At 39.1% G+C, this 17,373-nt stretch overlaps 1 protein-coding gene across 1 annotated transcript; it reads left to right on the forward strand.

Annotated features, from left to right (window-relative positions):
• Window positions 1–407: 407 nt before the first annotated feature.
• On the forward strand, window positions 408–14,154 carry GLRX (glutaredoxin). Its single transcript, XM_026672644.2, has 3 exons — window positions 408–808; window positions 12,040–12,152; window positions 13,938–14,154. Exons 1-2 carry the CDS (start codon window positions 602–604, stop codon window positions 12,148–12,150), a joined length of 318 nt encoding a protein of 105 aa, XP_026528429.1. The 5' UTR covers window positions 408–601; the 3' UTR covers window positions 12,151–12,152; window positions 13,938–14,154.
• Window positions 14,155–17,373: the final 3,219 nt, after the last annotated feature.

The following is a 17,373-nucleotide window of genomic DNA, read 5'->3' on the forward strand; positions in this document are numbered from 1 at the left end:
TCCAATCAAGTGGCTCTTAATTCTATTGACATGTCCAGAAATATTGCAGTTGATAAAATAAACATGTAAATGCATTAAGGTAAAGGGGCAGAGATTACTGGTTTCATGGTATATATTTGACTGTATTTATTGGGCAAACTGATATTCCACCCTTCCAATAAATTCCCTATGCATCTATGCATGTTTTCTGCAATTACATCACCCTTTCAAACTTTCATCCTGATGAGCAACTTTTGGTTGCTATAAGTCTCTCTTAACAACAGTAAAGCAGGCAAATCCAAACAAAACACAGCCAGCAATACTTAGTTGTGCAATTTGTTAACACTCAATGACAGAATCATTTCACATCCTGAGTGGGAAGTGCCTACATATTTCTACTAAGCAATAGTTGAAAGACTAAGCAATCATTGTGCATAGCTCTTTAACAATAAGAAACAGAGAAGTAACTCCTCCTATAGGATGTTGGCTCCAAAAGGAAGAAAGAGGCTTGAAACTCATATAACCTGACTTCTGTAGTGCAGCTGAGTTTTTGCTTTCTGTTTTTATTCCTCTCAACCTCAGAATTGGGCTCTTGTAGCTGGGAATTACTAAGAATTTTAGGATGGCCCAGCAATTTGTAGCTAGTCATATTGCATCTGATAAAGTGGTTGTATTTGGAAAGAAGAGCTGCCCTTACTGTCACAGTGCGCTAGATCTTCTGAAAGAACTTAATATCAAGCCTGGGCACTTGGCATTTATTGATCTCACAAGTCAAAAGAATATGGATGACATTCAAGACTATCTTATGCAGTTAACGGGTGCCCGAACGGTGAGTTTCCTTTAAAAACAGAGTAAAAGTTATATCTGAGTGAGATCATGTGTTTTGCCTTCTTGGTATGTAAGGAAAAGATCTGTGTTTTCATTTGTCTGTTTTTCAATAATATAACCCACATAATATGCTCTTTTAACAGTTGAACTGTTGGTACAATATTGCTTTTCCAACATGCTGAAATGTGGGTGAGGCAATAGCTGAGTAATCTGCAACGAAGTCAACAGTGAAATGTGATAAATCTCAATAAAAGTTGAAATTGCAAAGGCAAGGAATACTGAGCTCTCACAGCTGTTAAACAGTAATATGGGTTGTTCATAATCTTTAACCTAACAAAGCTCAGAAAAACGGATAAAATGAGTCATGTGCTCTTTGTGTGTAAATATAGCTTGTTTCTTCATCTGGGTCCTCAGAATGTAAAGTGCTCAGAACAGTGCTCCCTTCTGTTTTTGCTAAATCCTTACCCGGCATCTTAGACTGCGAGGGATCAAATTTGAATCCTGGATCTATCTTTGGAAACAACACTATTTAGGGACAAGAGTGCAATGTCTTTTTGAAGTCATGGGAATATAAATGAATAGACAAACCGTGATCCATTGGTCATTCTTTCAGAGATCAATTGAATGACCACGGGTGGGGGGGGGGGAGCAATGGGAAAGGCAGTAACTTCTGACGTCCTGCTGGCTTCCTGGTTAAGGTTGTTTATGGGAAGTTGGCAGAGAATTTCAGAAATCATTCCTCTTCCTCCTTAGTTAACCTATGGAATTTCCTGCCCCTTTCCTGAGAGGGGTGAAGAACAAAAGGACTGAGGACTATGAGGATAACTGCATTCCCAATCTCTCCAGGGAAAAAGAGGGCTCACCTATTGACTGATAGCATCCCCAGTCAGCCCTAACTTGCCAGCAGGCATCCAAGTCATTGCCTTGTCTTTCCCTCATTGCCCACCACTGTTAAGCTATTTCATATTTAGGTCTCAATTCCAAAGCAGTCAATCACTCTTGCCTGTTGGGCCTTACCACCAACCAATTCCACAGCAACCAGATGGGGTCAGAAAAGAGGGCAGGAATATACCTCTCCCATCTTCCTTTACACTGTGTATCTATGGGTTTGGGGGAAATGTAGCTGGAAGAAGCAGCTGTGATGAAGCAGCAACAATTTTGCCAAATTTCAATCCCATGATAGTAGTGGGTCCTGGGTTTTGGATGCATTCTTTAAGCCAGCCCATTTCTGGTGTGTTGGTTCAAAAATTGTTGCACTGTGATGCACCTATTTGTCTAATTGAAGGTTATAAACACAAAGTTTTAGTAGTATATAAACCAATATATTGCTTTTAACTTTTGCAAGACATACATACCCACTTTCTCAGTGGTTATTCTGAGAGTTCTCTAGTGGATGCTACACTGATGAAGGCTGAGGTACATTTGCATATCACTGAGTAAGTGCAAGTATCATTTGGTAAGGGAAAATTGTGTTGCTTTTTCCTAGTCATAGTGCACATTATTTAGAACGGTTGAGAAATCTTCTACCAAATAGGGTTTTGGTTTTTTGTGGAAAATATAGTGTATTCATTCCATAATCTTGGAAGTTCTACAACTTATCCATGACTAGCATGCAGTAAAATGGAGAATTTGAAATATTCCCACACAGCAGACATACTTAATAGGAAAATATCACATCTGTATTCTGAACCACCTGCATTGCATATAAATAATGTATTATAAGGATGAGGTTCCATATAAATTTATTTCATATTGCAGCAGAGAAAACAGAAAGCTGGATTCCTACTTCTTGTTTACAGCTATGTAACTAAAATGTTTCTTTATATGCAAAACAAGGGCCAAATAGCTCAATAGTAGTAACTGTGAGAGGGATCTCAGAGTCCTATTGGACAACTGTTCAGGTAATTCCCTGTTAGGAGAATGAGTGCATACAGGGAGACGTATCTGAGAGAAGTGTTTGAATAATACACACACAGAACACAGATACACTGTACAGTAAATGTAGGTTTTTACTTCCCTAAATGTTTAAGCAAAGTTCAAATAAGCAGTCCAAAGTTATTCACAGGTTAAATCAGTCAGTTTTCAGTCCAGGGATAATCCAATAACAAAGTCCAGTATCAAAAACAGTTCAGTATCAGACTTACAGAAGGAAACAGACTCAATCAGACACACTCTCTTCTGAGACTAAGACTAACACTAAACAATCCAGGTTTCTGGCTCCATCTTATGGCCGTTTGAGAAACCACACCTAATTACAGTTTTGCATTTTCTTAAAGATACAGTATTAAAATGTCTATCCTGGTTTATATATTGTCTAACCCAAATAGCTGTTAGGTGACTTATATTCCTAACATTCTCCCCTTTTGGATAAGACATACAACCTTACATTCTAAGTCCATAATCCTCACAGCAAGCCTTATGCTTTATAGAGCCTTGGGCCTTTGGAAAATGATTTGCTATATTGTTTTCTGACATACAGTATTCTAGCTTAATCATCTTACTTTGCACACATTGTCTCACATTTAAGTATCTTAAATCTGTGTGTTTCGTTCTTGTTTTAACAGCAATATTTGAAGCCATCTGTATTGCTGATTGGTTATCTTCGTAAACAACAATAGAATCTTTTACATCAATTCCCATATCAATTAATAATTGCTGATACAAAACTAAATCTGTACATAATAAAGATAAGCATGAGAATTCAGCCTCCATTGTTGACAAACTTAGATGTTTCTAATAGACCTACATCCAATCAATGCTTTTCCAAATAATACTACAGTACCCGATGTAGATTTTCATGTATTTATGTCTGTAGCAAAACTTGCATCAGCATATGCAGTTAAACTCAGTTCATATTTAGACTCCAAATACAATGCATAATGCATTGTTTGTTTCAGACATCTTAACACACGTTTAGCAGTGCCTTTCAGTTGGCTCAGCATTAAATCTCGTGAATTGATTAACATTGTATGCAATATCTGGCCTTGACCAATTACTGAGATAGGATAAACTACCGTGTTAAACCACCTAGGGCGGCCCATACGCACATACCTTGCCATGAGGCCACTTCTATCGGCTGACGAAAGCTTCCCGAAGGCAGAGTCCCCAGCTGCTTCAGGGCATGGTATGGCTGCCCATATCCCCTCACCTTTAGGCAGTCTCTTTCGGGCGATGGAAGCTCCCCAAATGCAGTCACCAGCCACTTCGATCAGCCGGTAGAAGCAGCCTCGGGGCGAGCGCACACACACACACACACACATATACACACTCCCCTAGCCATGAGGCTGCTTCTATCGGCAGACAAAAGCTCCCTTGAAGGCAGAATCCCCAGCTGCTTCAGGGCAAGGCGTGGCTGCCCATGTCCCCTCGCCTTTAGGCAGTCTCTTTCGGGCAATGGAAGCTTCCCAAATGCAGTCACCAGCCACTTCAATCGGCCGGTAAAAGCAGCCTCGCGGCGAGGGGAGTGTGTGTGTGCGCTCGCCCTGAGGCCACTTCTACTGGCCGATCAAAGTGGCTGGTGACTGCATTTGGGGAGCTTCCATCGCCTGAAAGAGACTGCCTAAAGATGAGGGGACATGGACAGCCCCGCCTCCCCGAAGCGGCTGGGGACTCTGCCTTCAAGGGAGCTTTCGTCTGCCGAAAGAAGCAGCCACGTGGCAAGGGGAGTGTGTGTGTGTGCGTTTGCCCCGAGGCCGCTTCTACCAGCCGATTGAAGTGGCTGGTGACTGCATTTGGGGAGCTTCCATCGCCCGAAAGAGACTGCCTAAAGACGAGGGGACACGGACAGCCCCACCTTGCCCTGAAGTGGCTGGGGACTCTGCCTTCAAGGGAGCTTTTGTCTGCCGAAAGAAGCAGCCTCGCGGCGAGGGGAGTGTGTGTGTGTGTGTGCGCTCGCCCCGAGGCCGCTTCTACCAGCCGATCGAAGTGGCTGGTGACTGCATTTGGGGAGCTTCCATCACCCGAAAGAGACTGCCTAAAGACAAGGGGGACACGGGCAGCCCCACCTCACCCCGAAGTGGCTGGGGACTCTGCGTTCAAGGGAGCTTTTGTCTGCCGAAAGAAGCAGCCTCGCGGCGAGGGGAGTGTGTGTGTGTGTGTGCGCTCGCCCCGAGGCCGCTTCTACCAGCCGACCGAAGTGGCTGGTGACTGCATTTGGGGAGCTTCCATCACCTGAAAGAGACTGCCTAAAGACAAGGGGACACGGGCAGCCCCACCTCACCCCGAAGTGGCTGGGGACTCTGCCTTCAAGGGAGCTTTCGTCTGCCGAAAGAAGCAGCCTCGCGGCGAGTGGAGTGTGTGTGTGTGCGCTCGCCCCGAGGCCGCTTCTACCAGCTGATTGAAGTGGCTGGTGACTGCATTTGGGGAGCTGCCATCACCCGAAAGAGACTGCCCTAAAGGCGAGGGGACACAGGTAGCCACGCCACACCCTGAAGAGGCTGGGGACTCTGCCTTCAGGGAGCTTCTATCGACTATCGGGGTATTCTAGCCTAGGCTACCTGCAGGGCACTCCTAAAGGCAAGTTTTCTCCCCATCCCCCCGCCCTTCCCCCGCCCATTTCTCTTCACCTCATGTAGTTCTAACGAATGATGTGAGAAATGGTGGGGAAAAGCATGGTTTAAATAGGCCTAAATTTTGGGGCGGGGCTTAATTTCACCTCATGCCTAGAAATCATGCTGGGCCTTCCTATTGGTGGAGGCCGTATTGTTGGAGAAACACGGCACCAATCAAGGACTGTTCAATGTTCTTATCAAAAATAGGACTTTGAACATCACTATGGTTAAACTCCTGGCTCATTGGTGTTTTAGCCAGTTTACAAAGTTCCATTTTAAAATTCTGTAGTAATTGGTTAATTTTATCTGCCTGTGAGATTGTATATCCTTCCCTAGTTTTATCTATCTTTAAACCAAGATATTGTTTGATTTCTCCTAACGGATTTATCTTAAATTTTTGTTCTAACAGTGAGATTATTTTAGTAGCTTCTTGTTCAGTTTTGGTGATTAATGCTATGTCATCAGTAAAAAATAGCAACAATGAAATTACACCATTACTTTCTCTTTTAAACAAACATGGATCAGCCATGCCAGCTACAAAACCTATTTTAGTTCATTCTTTAACTATACATTGGTTCCACTCATATCCTGATTGCTTTAAACCATAAAGACTCTTTTTCAATCTCCAGCAATCATTATTATCAGTATTATCATTTTTGATACCTAAAGGTTTCTTTAAATATATACTGTGTTGCAACAGTGCATGCAGATATGCTGTCTCTACATCCAAATGATTAATAATGTATTTCTCTTTAGCTGCCCACACTAATGCTGCCCTTAATGTAGTAGCCTTCAGACTAGATGCAAACATCTCATCATAGTCATTTGCTGTCTGATTGAACCCTTGTGCTACTAACCTGGCTTTATGGGTAACAGTCCCATCCACACCTGTCTTCAGTTTATAAATCCATTTACATCCTACGGCATGTTTACCTGATGGTAACCTAACATTTTCATATACCTCCAATTTTTTTAATGATTTCAGTTCCTTATCCATTGCTTCCTGCCAAGCAGCCTGATCCTTACCAGGATACAGTTTCAGTTCATTATAATTACTTGGAACTGTATTCACTTGGCATACAACACTAGCCTGATATCTATCAGGTGGTCGTGTTACTCGGGTTGAACGTCTTGGTAATACAGGGCTTACTGGTGGACTTTCCTGTGCCACCTCCTCCTGTTCTTCTACCTCCTCCTGTGCCTGTTCTACTACTTCCTCCTGTTCTTCCTCTTTAATGGCTATTTGGGGTTTACTGATTTTATCTTTAGGGACTATTTGGGTGTCAATAATAATATCATTGCTGGATTCCTGTTCCAGTTTATCCCACCCAACGTGCTCAAGAAATTTTGCACTAGCACTACAATAAACATGAGCTGTGCCTTGATCCCAAAATCTAAATGATCTATGGTTGGCCTCATAACCCACAACAAATAACTTCTTAGCTCTATGTTGCCCTTTCAGTCTTACTTGTGAGGGAATATGCACCCATGCTGGAGCTCCAAATGTGTGTAGGTAACTTAAATTTGGCTTTCTGTCATGCCAATGAATGAATGGCAATTCTCCAGTTGTTGTGTTAACTACATTGTTTAAAACATGATTACTACACATTATGGCTTCACCCCAGAGTGTTTCAGGTAAACCTGAATCAGATAATATAGTGCGAGCCATGGCTTGTAATGTTTGCCCTCTTCGTTCTAAAAATGAGTTATGTTGTGGCCTGTAAGGTGCAGAACGTTTATGCTCAACACCAGCCAATTTCAACATAGTTTGGAATCTTTTGTTAACAAACTCAGTCCCATTATCAGTAACTAAAGTAATTACTTTACTTTTCATTTTTCTCTCAGCAAACCTTAGCCAGTTAAAGAAATGTTGAAATGTTTCTGTTTTGTTTTTCATAAGATAGCAGAAACCGTATCGTGAGTAATGATCCATAATACTCAAAATATAGCAGACACCTCCTAAACTTGGTTTTTTAGGACCAATTTAGGACCAAGAAAATCGTCGAGGAGGTGGTGTTGCTATCTTCTATAAAAAATCCTTACATCTAAAAAATATCCAAGTTACCCAGGAGCTTGCTCTTCCTGAGACCATCATCTGTGAACTATCCTTAAATATCACAATTCGATTCTTACTATGTTACAGAGCACCTGATTATGACATCGAACATGTAAACAAGCTAAATACATTACTAACATGGGCTGCATCCTGCCCATACCCTTTTATCTTTCTTGGTGATTTCAATCTACCTCATATTGACTGGACCCTAAATGATTGTAAAACTGAAATCATACACACAACCTTCTACAAGGCTATTACAAATCTGGGACTGGAACAACTAGTAACCAACAACACTAGACTAAACAACTGCCTCGATCTCATCTTCTGCAATAGTTTGAATTTAATTTACGGAATACAAACTAAAGAACCCTTTTCAGTAGCGACCACAATATGATTGACTTTTGTCTCAACATGCGTCCACACAAAAACCACCACAATGATGTAATTCCCAATTGTAACTTCAAAAAGGCAACTATGATCTTATACACAACGATCTCTCATCCCTTGATTGGCAATCTCTATTCACTGGATGCAATACTGTTGAAGACCATTACAACATATTTTTACTTGAAGTCAAAGAGTCATCAAACTATATGTACCAACAACAACTCCCAAAACAAAACAAAAAAGCAGATTACCCATATCAATAAGGAAACTTCAATCCAAAAGAGATCACTCTGGCGGAAAAACAAATCTGGTCACGTTGCCAATTTCAAAAACCGATACAAAAATTTATGCCACCAGATAAAGACCGAATGCACCAATTATCACATTAAACAAGAGGAAAACCTTCTAAGCACCAATTCCACCCGTGCTTTTTACAATTTTGTAAACAACAAACTAAAAGACTCAAGGTCCATCCCTCCCTTGATAGGACCTGATGGTAAAGACTGCAACGACGACACCATTAAAGCCAACATCTTTAACACATTCTTCGGCTCAGTATTTGTAAACAGCAATGGATCATGCCCAGTATTTCCTAGCCGTACCACAGATAACAACAATGATCTAATACATATCGATTTCACAGAAGACAATGTTGAAAAAGCACTACGCAACCTAAAACCATCTCTATCTATTGGACCGGATGGAATATGTGCCTACTTCTTAAGAAAGCTATCCACTGCCATAGCCAAACCTCTAAGCATAATCTTTGAAAAATCTTTCAGAACCAGCTCCTTGCCTAACCTATGGTCACAAGCCACAGTCATCCCCATCTTCAAAAGGGAGACCCAAGCCTAGTTGAAAATTACAGGCCAATCTCCTTATGCTGCGTCACCTGTAAAGTCATGGAATCAATTATTAACCAATCCATCATCCTTCACTTAGAGACAAATAACCTACTCTCCAATAAACAATTTGGTTTCAGAAAAAAACTATCCTGTAATCTGCAACTCTTACACTGCAAAAACATATGGACGACACAACTCAACCAGGGCAAAGCAATAGACGCAATCTACATAGACTTCTGTAAAGCCTTTGATTCAGTGGTACACGACAAACTACTCCTAAAAATAAAATCCTATGGTATCTCTGGACAACTGAATAACTGGATAGAAGCATTCCTGTCAAACAGACAACAAATGGTCAAAATCGGGAGCGTACTATCAAATCCAGTACCTGTCAATAGTGGTGTTCCCCAAGGCAGTGTTCTAGGACCAACTCTCTTCATACTCTACATAAACGACCTCTGTGATCATATTAAGAGCAATTGCGTTCTCTTCGCTGATGATGTAAAGCTGTTCAATACCACAGACAATACTGCTACCCTACAAAAAGATCTTGACTATGTATCAGAGTGGTCAAACAAATGGCAACTTCAAATCTCAACAAATAAATGCTCTGTCTTACATATTGGCAAAAAAAATCAGAAAATAAAATACAAGCTGAATAGTCAAGATCTTGTTGATGACTCAAGCTCTGTAAAGGACCTTGGAATACTCACCTCTAATGATCTAAGTGCTAGAGCCCACTGCAACTACATAGCCAAAAGGCATTAAGAGTTGTTAACCTAATCCTACGTAGCTTTTTCTCTGGTAATATCACACTACTAACCAGAGCATACAAAACATTTGCTAGACCAATACTCGAATACAGTTCATCAGTCTGGAACCCACACTACGTATCTGATATTAGCACAATTGAGAAAGTCCAGAAATATTTCACAAGAAGAGTTCTCCACTCCTCTACTCGTTGTAGAATACCTTATGCCACCAGACTTGAAATTCTAGAACTTGAAAACCTTGAATTACGCCGTCTTCGGTCTGACTTAAGCATGGTATATAAAATCATACATTGCAATGTCCTACCTGTCAATGAATACTTCAGCTTCAACCATAACAACACAAGAGCACACAATAGATACAAACTCAAAGTAAACCGCACCAAACTTGATTGCAGGAAATACGACTTCAGCAATAGAGTGGTCAATGTCTGGAATACTCTACCCGACTCTGTAGTTTCTTCCCCAAACCCCAAAAACTTTAACCTTAGACTGTCTACTATTGACCTCACCCCTTTCCTAAGAGGTCTGTAGGGGCGTGCATAAAGCGCACCAACGTGCCTACCGTCCCTGTCCTATTGTTTCTCTTATTCTTTTATTTTTCTTATATGTACCCATTTCAAGTATTCACAACTATGTATACATTTATACTTATTATCTTGTAAACAATTGGCAAATCAAATAAATAAATAAAATAAAATAAATAAACAATTATGTCAGTAAAAAAAACTTCTAAAGGTTCTTTGGTCTTAAACCCATTAAGTCTGTTTGCAGGAGTAACCTTACTTTTATCTTGGCTACAAGCATTACAGTTTAAATACTTGCTGCAGGGTTTCAATTTTACTCCCTCTGACAATTCAACAGTTTGTTTGAGCATTTTGAAATTAATGTGCTCCAGACGTCTATGCAGTAAATGTATACATTCATCATGTGACTTAACATTGTTATAAACTGAGTTAGCCATCTTCAACTGGTCATCATGTATCACATATAAATCATTCTTTAATGTAGCAGTAACACTTTTATCCTCTTTCTCTATTATACAGTTATCTCCCCTAAAGGTTACTACATAACCAAGATTAACTAAAGCCCTTACTGATAATAAATTAAATTTCAGTTTAGGTACATATAACATAGTTAAATGTTCGTTTATACAAGAACAATATGCAGTACCTTGACCAGATGCTTTAATCTTCCATCCATTTGCCAATGATACATGTTGCTTACTCATGGACATCTTTACAAACCTTTTTCTATCTTTAGTAATGCATTGTGATGCTCCACTATCAACAACCCACAAATCATAGTTTACAGTTGAATTGCTAGACATAGCTAAACTAACATTCTTCTTGGCCTTCTGGTTATTACCAGTATTCTGTTGTTTTCCCTTCTTACAGAATTTAGCTATATGTCCCCTAGCCCCACAAGAAAAACATTTCCTAACAGTATAGGCAGTTGAAGATAAATTCTCTTCTTGTGGTTGTTCCTTCCTCATTTGGTCCCTATCCAGCCGTCTTCTTGCTTCTTCTAGCAATCTTGCAGTTATGTCAGTCAATGTCAGTTTATCTCTGGGCAGTACTTCCAGTGAAGATACATAATCATCATAAGTTTCATCCAATGAGGAAAGAATGATGTAAACTTGATGCAGCTCTGAAAATATCAGTTCCTTTTCATGTAGCTCTTGAAAAGTTCTTTTCATGAAGTTCAAATGAGCTAACACATCTCCACCTTTCAGAAGACGTGCTCTAAACAGTTTACGTGTAAGATGTATGTGTGCATCTACACTGTCATGAACATAAATCCTCTTCAAATTCTCCCAACATCTAGCAGCAGACTCTTCTCCATGAATATGGACTAGCTGCTGGTCACTCAGTGTTAGTCCAATTATACAAAGAGCTCGTTTGTTGTTCTGTTTAAAGTCAGCAAGCTTCTTGGCATCATCCTCATTTTCTGGATCCCAAGCATTTACATCCGGTGGATCTTGAACTACATTCCATAAATGTAGTTTTTTACTTTTTTACTCTCTCACTTAATGGTTGAAGTATCTCTTCCCTTTGCTTGTCCCAAGAAGGAGGCACTGTAGAGTGAAAGAAGCTAGTTTCACTTAATAAATTACTGCATCTAAAAGGCATAGAAGCAGTGTGAATGAAAATGGATCCACCATCCTTCTGTGCAAGCCTTGCACAATGGAAGCATCTTTGGCAAATTATGGTAATTCTGAACTTTATTCTGTTTTGCATTTATTGTGGGGAACCCATATATTTATAGGAACACAAGTTAATTTAAAATCAACAATTTATGTTACAAAATAGAATGCCATAAAAGTAAAAAAAGTACTGACACCAGTTAACTAGAGCAGAGTCCCAAAATCAATGCCTACCAAAAGCATGGAGTGTCCTTGCAGTGGACAGCCCTAACATATTTAAATAACAATGAAATCTCCAGGATTTGTCTTATTGGCATGACATTTACTAATAGCTAATGATGTAGCTTCTAGCCTGTTCCTTTTCCTTACCTTGTCATTTGTTACTCTAACAGCAATATTCAAAGTTTGTTTTATGACAAGACAGAAGTCTAAAGAGATTTTGTCTGCTGAGTAATACATTTTGTTTGCCTTCTAGGTTCCCCGAATTTTTATTGGGGAAACATGTATTGGTGGTTTTACAGATCTCGATGCTCTAAACGATAGTGGAGAACTTTCTGTCATGCTAAAAAAGCTTGGGGCCCTGTGAAGGTAAGTATCTAAGTGTGGTTCCAATTAATATAATGGGATAGAGGAAATCAAGATTCCCTTTAAGAAAATTATCATCAGAGAGAGGGTTTTTACCTATAAGAACTTGCAAAATCCCCATATACAAATAAGCAGCATGTTAGTGGCTGCTTTTGCAGATAGCTTAGTTAGTGCACATAACTACACCCAATCAGTTGCATGAAGGCAGAGTTGCTTTGATTAGCATATACCTTATTATAAAACATGACTGGTCCATGACTAGCATAGGTACTTTTTTTTTACTACCCTGCTTTTGCCTTTTCTTGGAATTCTTCAATTGGCTTCAATGCAACCCCCTCCAGATGTTAGCCTGATCATTCCATTACTCTCAGCCAATCAGATTTATGGGGACATTAAGATGGCAGTAGGCTAAGTGTACTAACAGACAGTATTCTACAGAAGTATGTAGTTCCTCGCATCCTGTAGAGCAGGGCTATGGTACTTTTTCAATAAAGAGCCCAATGTCCTTCTTACCTCTTGTAAAAGCCATATATCTATGGAGATTCTCAGTCATCCAGGTCATGTTTGTTAGAGGCAACTGGACTTTCTGGTTTTTCTTTTAATATGTTTTGCATCTCATCCAAGAAGCAAAACATCTTCAAAGAAAAACCAGAAAGTCCAGGTGCCTCTTGAAAAAGCCCCTTTGTAGAAGCCATGTTCGATGTCATGACATCACTGAACTGGCAAAGGTTGACTTTTTCCGTTTCTTCTGTCTCTCATTCTCCCTCTTCATTTGGGAAAGATTTGGATGTTAAGGTGGCAACATGGAAGCTCTAAGTCTTGCAGAAATTGAGGCATCTATTTTGTCTCCTAAATCACTACAGCAGTTAGAAGCATTTGCCTCATTCATAATGAGGTTCACTATTTTAAGTATGCAGTGAACGTCCTAAGCTATTAAAATATTAAATATGCTTAAATTACTTGAACTTATAGCATTAGCAATGAGAAGATGCTCCCCTGAGATGAACAATGGTGGGCCTTTACTCCAGCATTGAGTTATTCACTCTCCCAAAATTAATAACTTCTACTGAGAGTTACAAGAAGCAGACAAAAATCAAGTACATCCTGAAGGAGAGTTTAAAGCAGGAAGAACAATCAGACTTGAAACCAAACAAGAACTTCTGAATTAGGATTAAGATATTGTTTACATTTCAGTGCAGAATATGAGGTGCCTAATTTTGCATTTTCTAATAAATATTAAATTTGGTAATCTCAATTTTTCACATTTCCCAAGTACTTTGTCAACTAAATATATTTGTTGATACTCTTCTCATATTATTTGGTTAAAAATCTGTAATATAAAGAAAACTTGCTGGCAAAGTAAGGACATTAATACACACACACACACACATACACATATATATCATTTGCATACAAAATTATCAAGTTCAGTTCACAAACATAACAGATGTTATGTTAGAAATTAAGAAAAAAATTATCTGAGTCGCCCATTATATCTCAGCAGTTTAACATAAGTATATTGAAATATTAAACACTTGCCTTTTCTCCTTCTCCCTCTCCATTCTTTTTCCTTTTTATATTGTAATTTTGCAAACTAGAAAGCAATTATTAACTTGTCTTCATTAACCTATAAACTGCTTTGGCAATCTTTAACTCAAGATTAGACTAAAAAATACTTTAATATCAGTGTTTCTTAAAACAAAGCTATCTTTTAACATTCAGCTCATATTTTTAACTTGCTCATTTTCCTTTGTGTGGAAACTCTAACTTTTTTTTTTTAACTTTCAGAACAATAACTACAGGATGGAGTTACCTTGCACCTACAGGATTTGAGATTAGATTAATTGCCTGTCCCTCATCTTCACCCATTTATTTCTGAAAGGAGGCAATAAAAAATGTTTTGCTTACTTTCTAGCTTCTAAGACACATCTTTACCCTCCCTTGATATCCCTAGTATGTCTATTTCTCTGCTAATAAAATACACATGACCAGAACGAATTAAAAACTGTTTTTATTGTCATTTGAGCAATTGGTTTATCTCTCCTCTCTCTGGGAGAGTTCATTTTTCTGTTCATCATTTCAATTTATGTAGCTGTCCACACATGTGACTTTTGGTGCTTTCTCTTTTTTTGTATTTTCTTTTCTATCATTTACAGCTTTCTTTGAATCCCTGCAATTTTTTCCCTCTCCCCCTTTTATCCCTTATTTCAAAGGCTTCATGACCTTATTCCAAGGTTTGGGAGCTCCTCTTGTAAATCAGGTCCCATATGATTCTTCAGAGTTACGGTCCAGACTATCTCTCTCTGATTCAGCCAATGTGCACGGCACATAAGGGATAATGATTTCGTTTTTTGATCCCTAGAACTATTTTATGACCACTTATGATAATTGGACACATTCTCAGGAATCAAAAATGAACAAAAACACACAATGAGCATAGAAATAAGTGTCCTAGATTGATGGACCTCTGGTAAAATGTTTGCAGACTCAGTAATAAAAGCTAATGAAGGTTGAACATCTGGTAGCTGTTCCTTCTTATAATGCCGAGGGACACCTGAGATGATACAGCAATAAAAATTAAGACAAAAGTGCCTTTTTGACATTCTTTGAGAAAATTTGGGGTCATTACTGAGAAAGAAGTAATTAAGAAATGCTTAAGTAATTAAGAAATTCTCCAGCCATTTTCCAAGGGCAGAAAAATGACAGCAGCACAATTACAGGAAAAATACAATGGAAAGGCGATTCCCTTATGATTGCATCCTGTAGGATTTAATAAAGTCCAGGAAGCCAGAAAAAGGGCAGATCCTGGAACAATTATTGCACATTGACTAGCATGCAGATCTTGCTTAAATAAGTGTGAAAACAAACCATCGCGGGTACTTACATGTATGGCATTCAGCTTTGTTCGGGTATTTTCCCACGTCATAGTAGTTGTGCTTTTAAAGTTATAGCGACATTTCGGCAGAATCTCATCTGCCATCATCAGGCTTCTGTATAGTGTTCATCTGTGAGTCAGGCTTTTACAGTGGTTTCAGATTTGAATTTGGGGCAGCCTATTGCTGTGCCAGAATGGTTTTTTCTTCATCCTGATTGGTTGAGAGTCTTGGTCTGTGTTTATTGGTCTTGGAGTTTGCTGTGTTCTGCTTGATTGGTGTTTCTAATATCTTCTGGATATTGGACAGACCAATAGAAGAATAAGTACCCGCCTGGATGAACACAAAAATGCAATCAAAAAGCTGGAACACACTTCCTCACTAGTCCAACACATGGAAGCCACAGGTCATAGCATCAACTTCAATGGCACCAAAACCCTAGCCACTATAGAAAACCCCAGCCACAGAATCATCAGAGAAGCCATAGAGATTGAAAAAAGACCAGAAAGCATGAACAGAAGAGATGATTCCACCAGACTGTCAATCATTTGGAAGCCTGAACTCACAAACAAAAAAATCTCCACACCACAAGCCAGGCAAACACCTGGGCACAAACAGATCCCCCCTGATACCTCCAGCTCAAACACACCCCAACCAGGCACCCAGATGAAACCTAGCTTCCTAACTAATGATAGCCGTCCATTTACCCAGAGCCAAGCTGCACTAAAGGCCTCCAATAAAGAAACACAATGTTGCCAACCAATCAAGATACAAAAAGAGCCAAAAAAACAGACAGAAGATATTAGAAACACCAATCAAGCAGAACACAGCAAACTCCAAGACCAATAAACACAGATCAAGACTCTCAACCAATCAGGATGAAGAAAAAACCATTCTGGAACAGCAATAGGCTGCCCCAAATTCAAATCTGAAACCACTGTAAAAGCCTGACTCACAGATGAACACTATACAGAAGCTTGATGATGGCAGATGAGATTCTGCCGAAACGTCGCTACAACTTTAAAAGCACAACTACTATGACGTGGGAAAATACCCGAACAAAGCTGAATGCCATACATGTAAGTACCTGCGAAAACTTAAGAATATAGATAGATAGATAGATAGATAGATAGATAGATAGATAGATAGATAGATAGACAGATAGACAGACAGACAGACAGACAGACAGACAGACACACACACACACACATATATAAAATTTGTCCAGCCCTAGTAAATGACAAATAAATCCTATTGACATTGTTTACTAAGGCTGTGGTATATCAAGAAGTATACATCTCAATAGTGGTGACTTCAATTCTGAAAATTTAATTTTGAAAAAAAAAAAAAAAGGTAAATTCAAATTTATTACCAGATTAATATCTTGCACCCATCCTGAGAGTCTAAGTAGGTCAAGGGTTATAAAATTACAGGTGAAACTCAAAAAATTAGAATATCGTGCAAAAGTTCATTTATTCCAGTAATGCAACTTAAAAGATGAAACTAATATATGAGATAGACTCATTACATGCAAAGCAAGATAGTTCAAGCTGTGATGTGTCATAATTGAGATGATTATGGCTTACAGCTCATAAAACCTCAAATCCACAATCTCAGAAAATTAGAATATTGTGAAAAGGTTCAATATTCTAGGCTCAAAGTGTCCCACTCTAATCAGCTAATTAAGCCATAACACCTGCAAAGGGTTCCTGAGCCTTTAAATGGTCTCTCAGTCTGGTTCAGTAGGATTCATAATCATGGAAAAGACTGCTGACTTGACAGTTGTGCAGAAAATCATCATTGACACCCTCCATAAGGAGGGAAAGCCTCAAAAGGTAATTGCAAACGAAGTTGGATGTTCCCAAAGTGCTGTATCAAAGCACATTAATAGAAAGTTATGTGGAATGGAAAAGTGTGGAAGAAAAAGGTGCACAAGCTTCCATGCCATGCCGCATTGAGACAGTAATTGCTGCAAAAGGGCCCCAAACCAAGTACTGAGTACATATGCATGCTTATACTTTTCAGAGGTCTGATATTGTTCTATGTACAATCCTTGTTTTATTGATTGCATGTAATATTCTAATTTTCTGAGATTGTGGATTTGGGGTTTTCATGAGCTGTAAGCCCTAATCATCACAATTATGACAAATCACGGCTTGAACTATCTTGTTTTGCATGTAATGAGTCTATCTCATATATTAGTTTCACCTTTTAAGTTGCATTACTGAAATGAATGAACTTTTGCACGATATTCTAATTTTTTGAGTTTCACCTGTATAATCCAAGAACCATTAAATGCAATGATAAGCCCGTTACTACTTAAACTGACCTTTGAACTGCAGTGCTGGCAT

Source organism: Notechis scutatus, chromosome 2 (assembly GCF_049901735.1).
Source record: "Notechis scutatus isolate UNSWTSFEM ecotype Mainland chromosome 2, rNotScu1.2, whole genome shotgun sequence".
Taxonomy (NCBI): Eukaryota; Metazoa; Chordata; class Lepidosauria; order Squamata; family Elapidae; genus Notechis; species Notechis scutatus.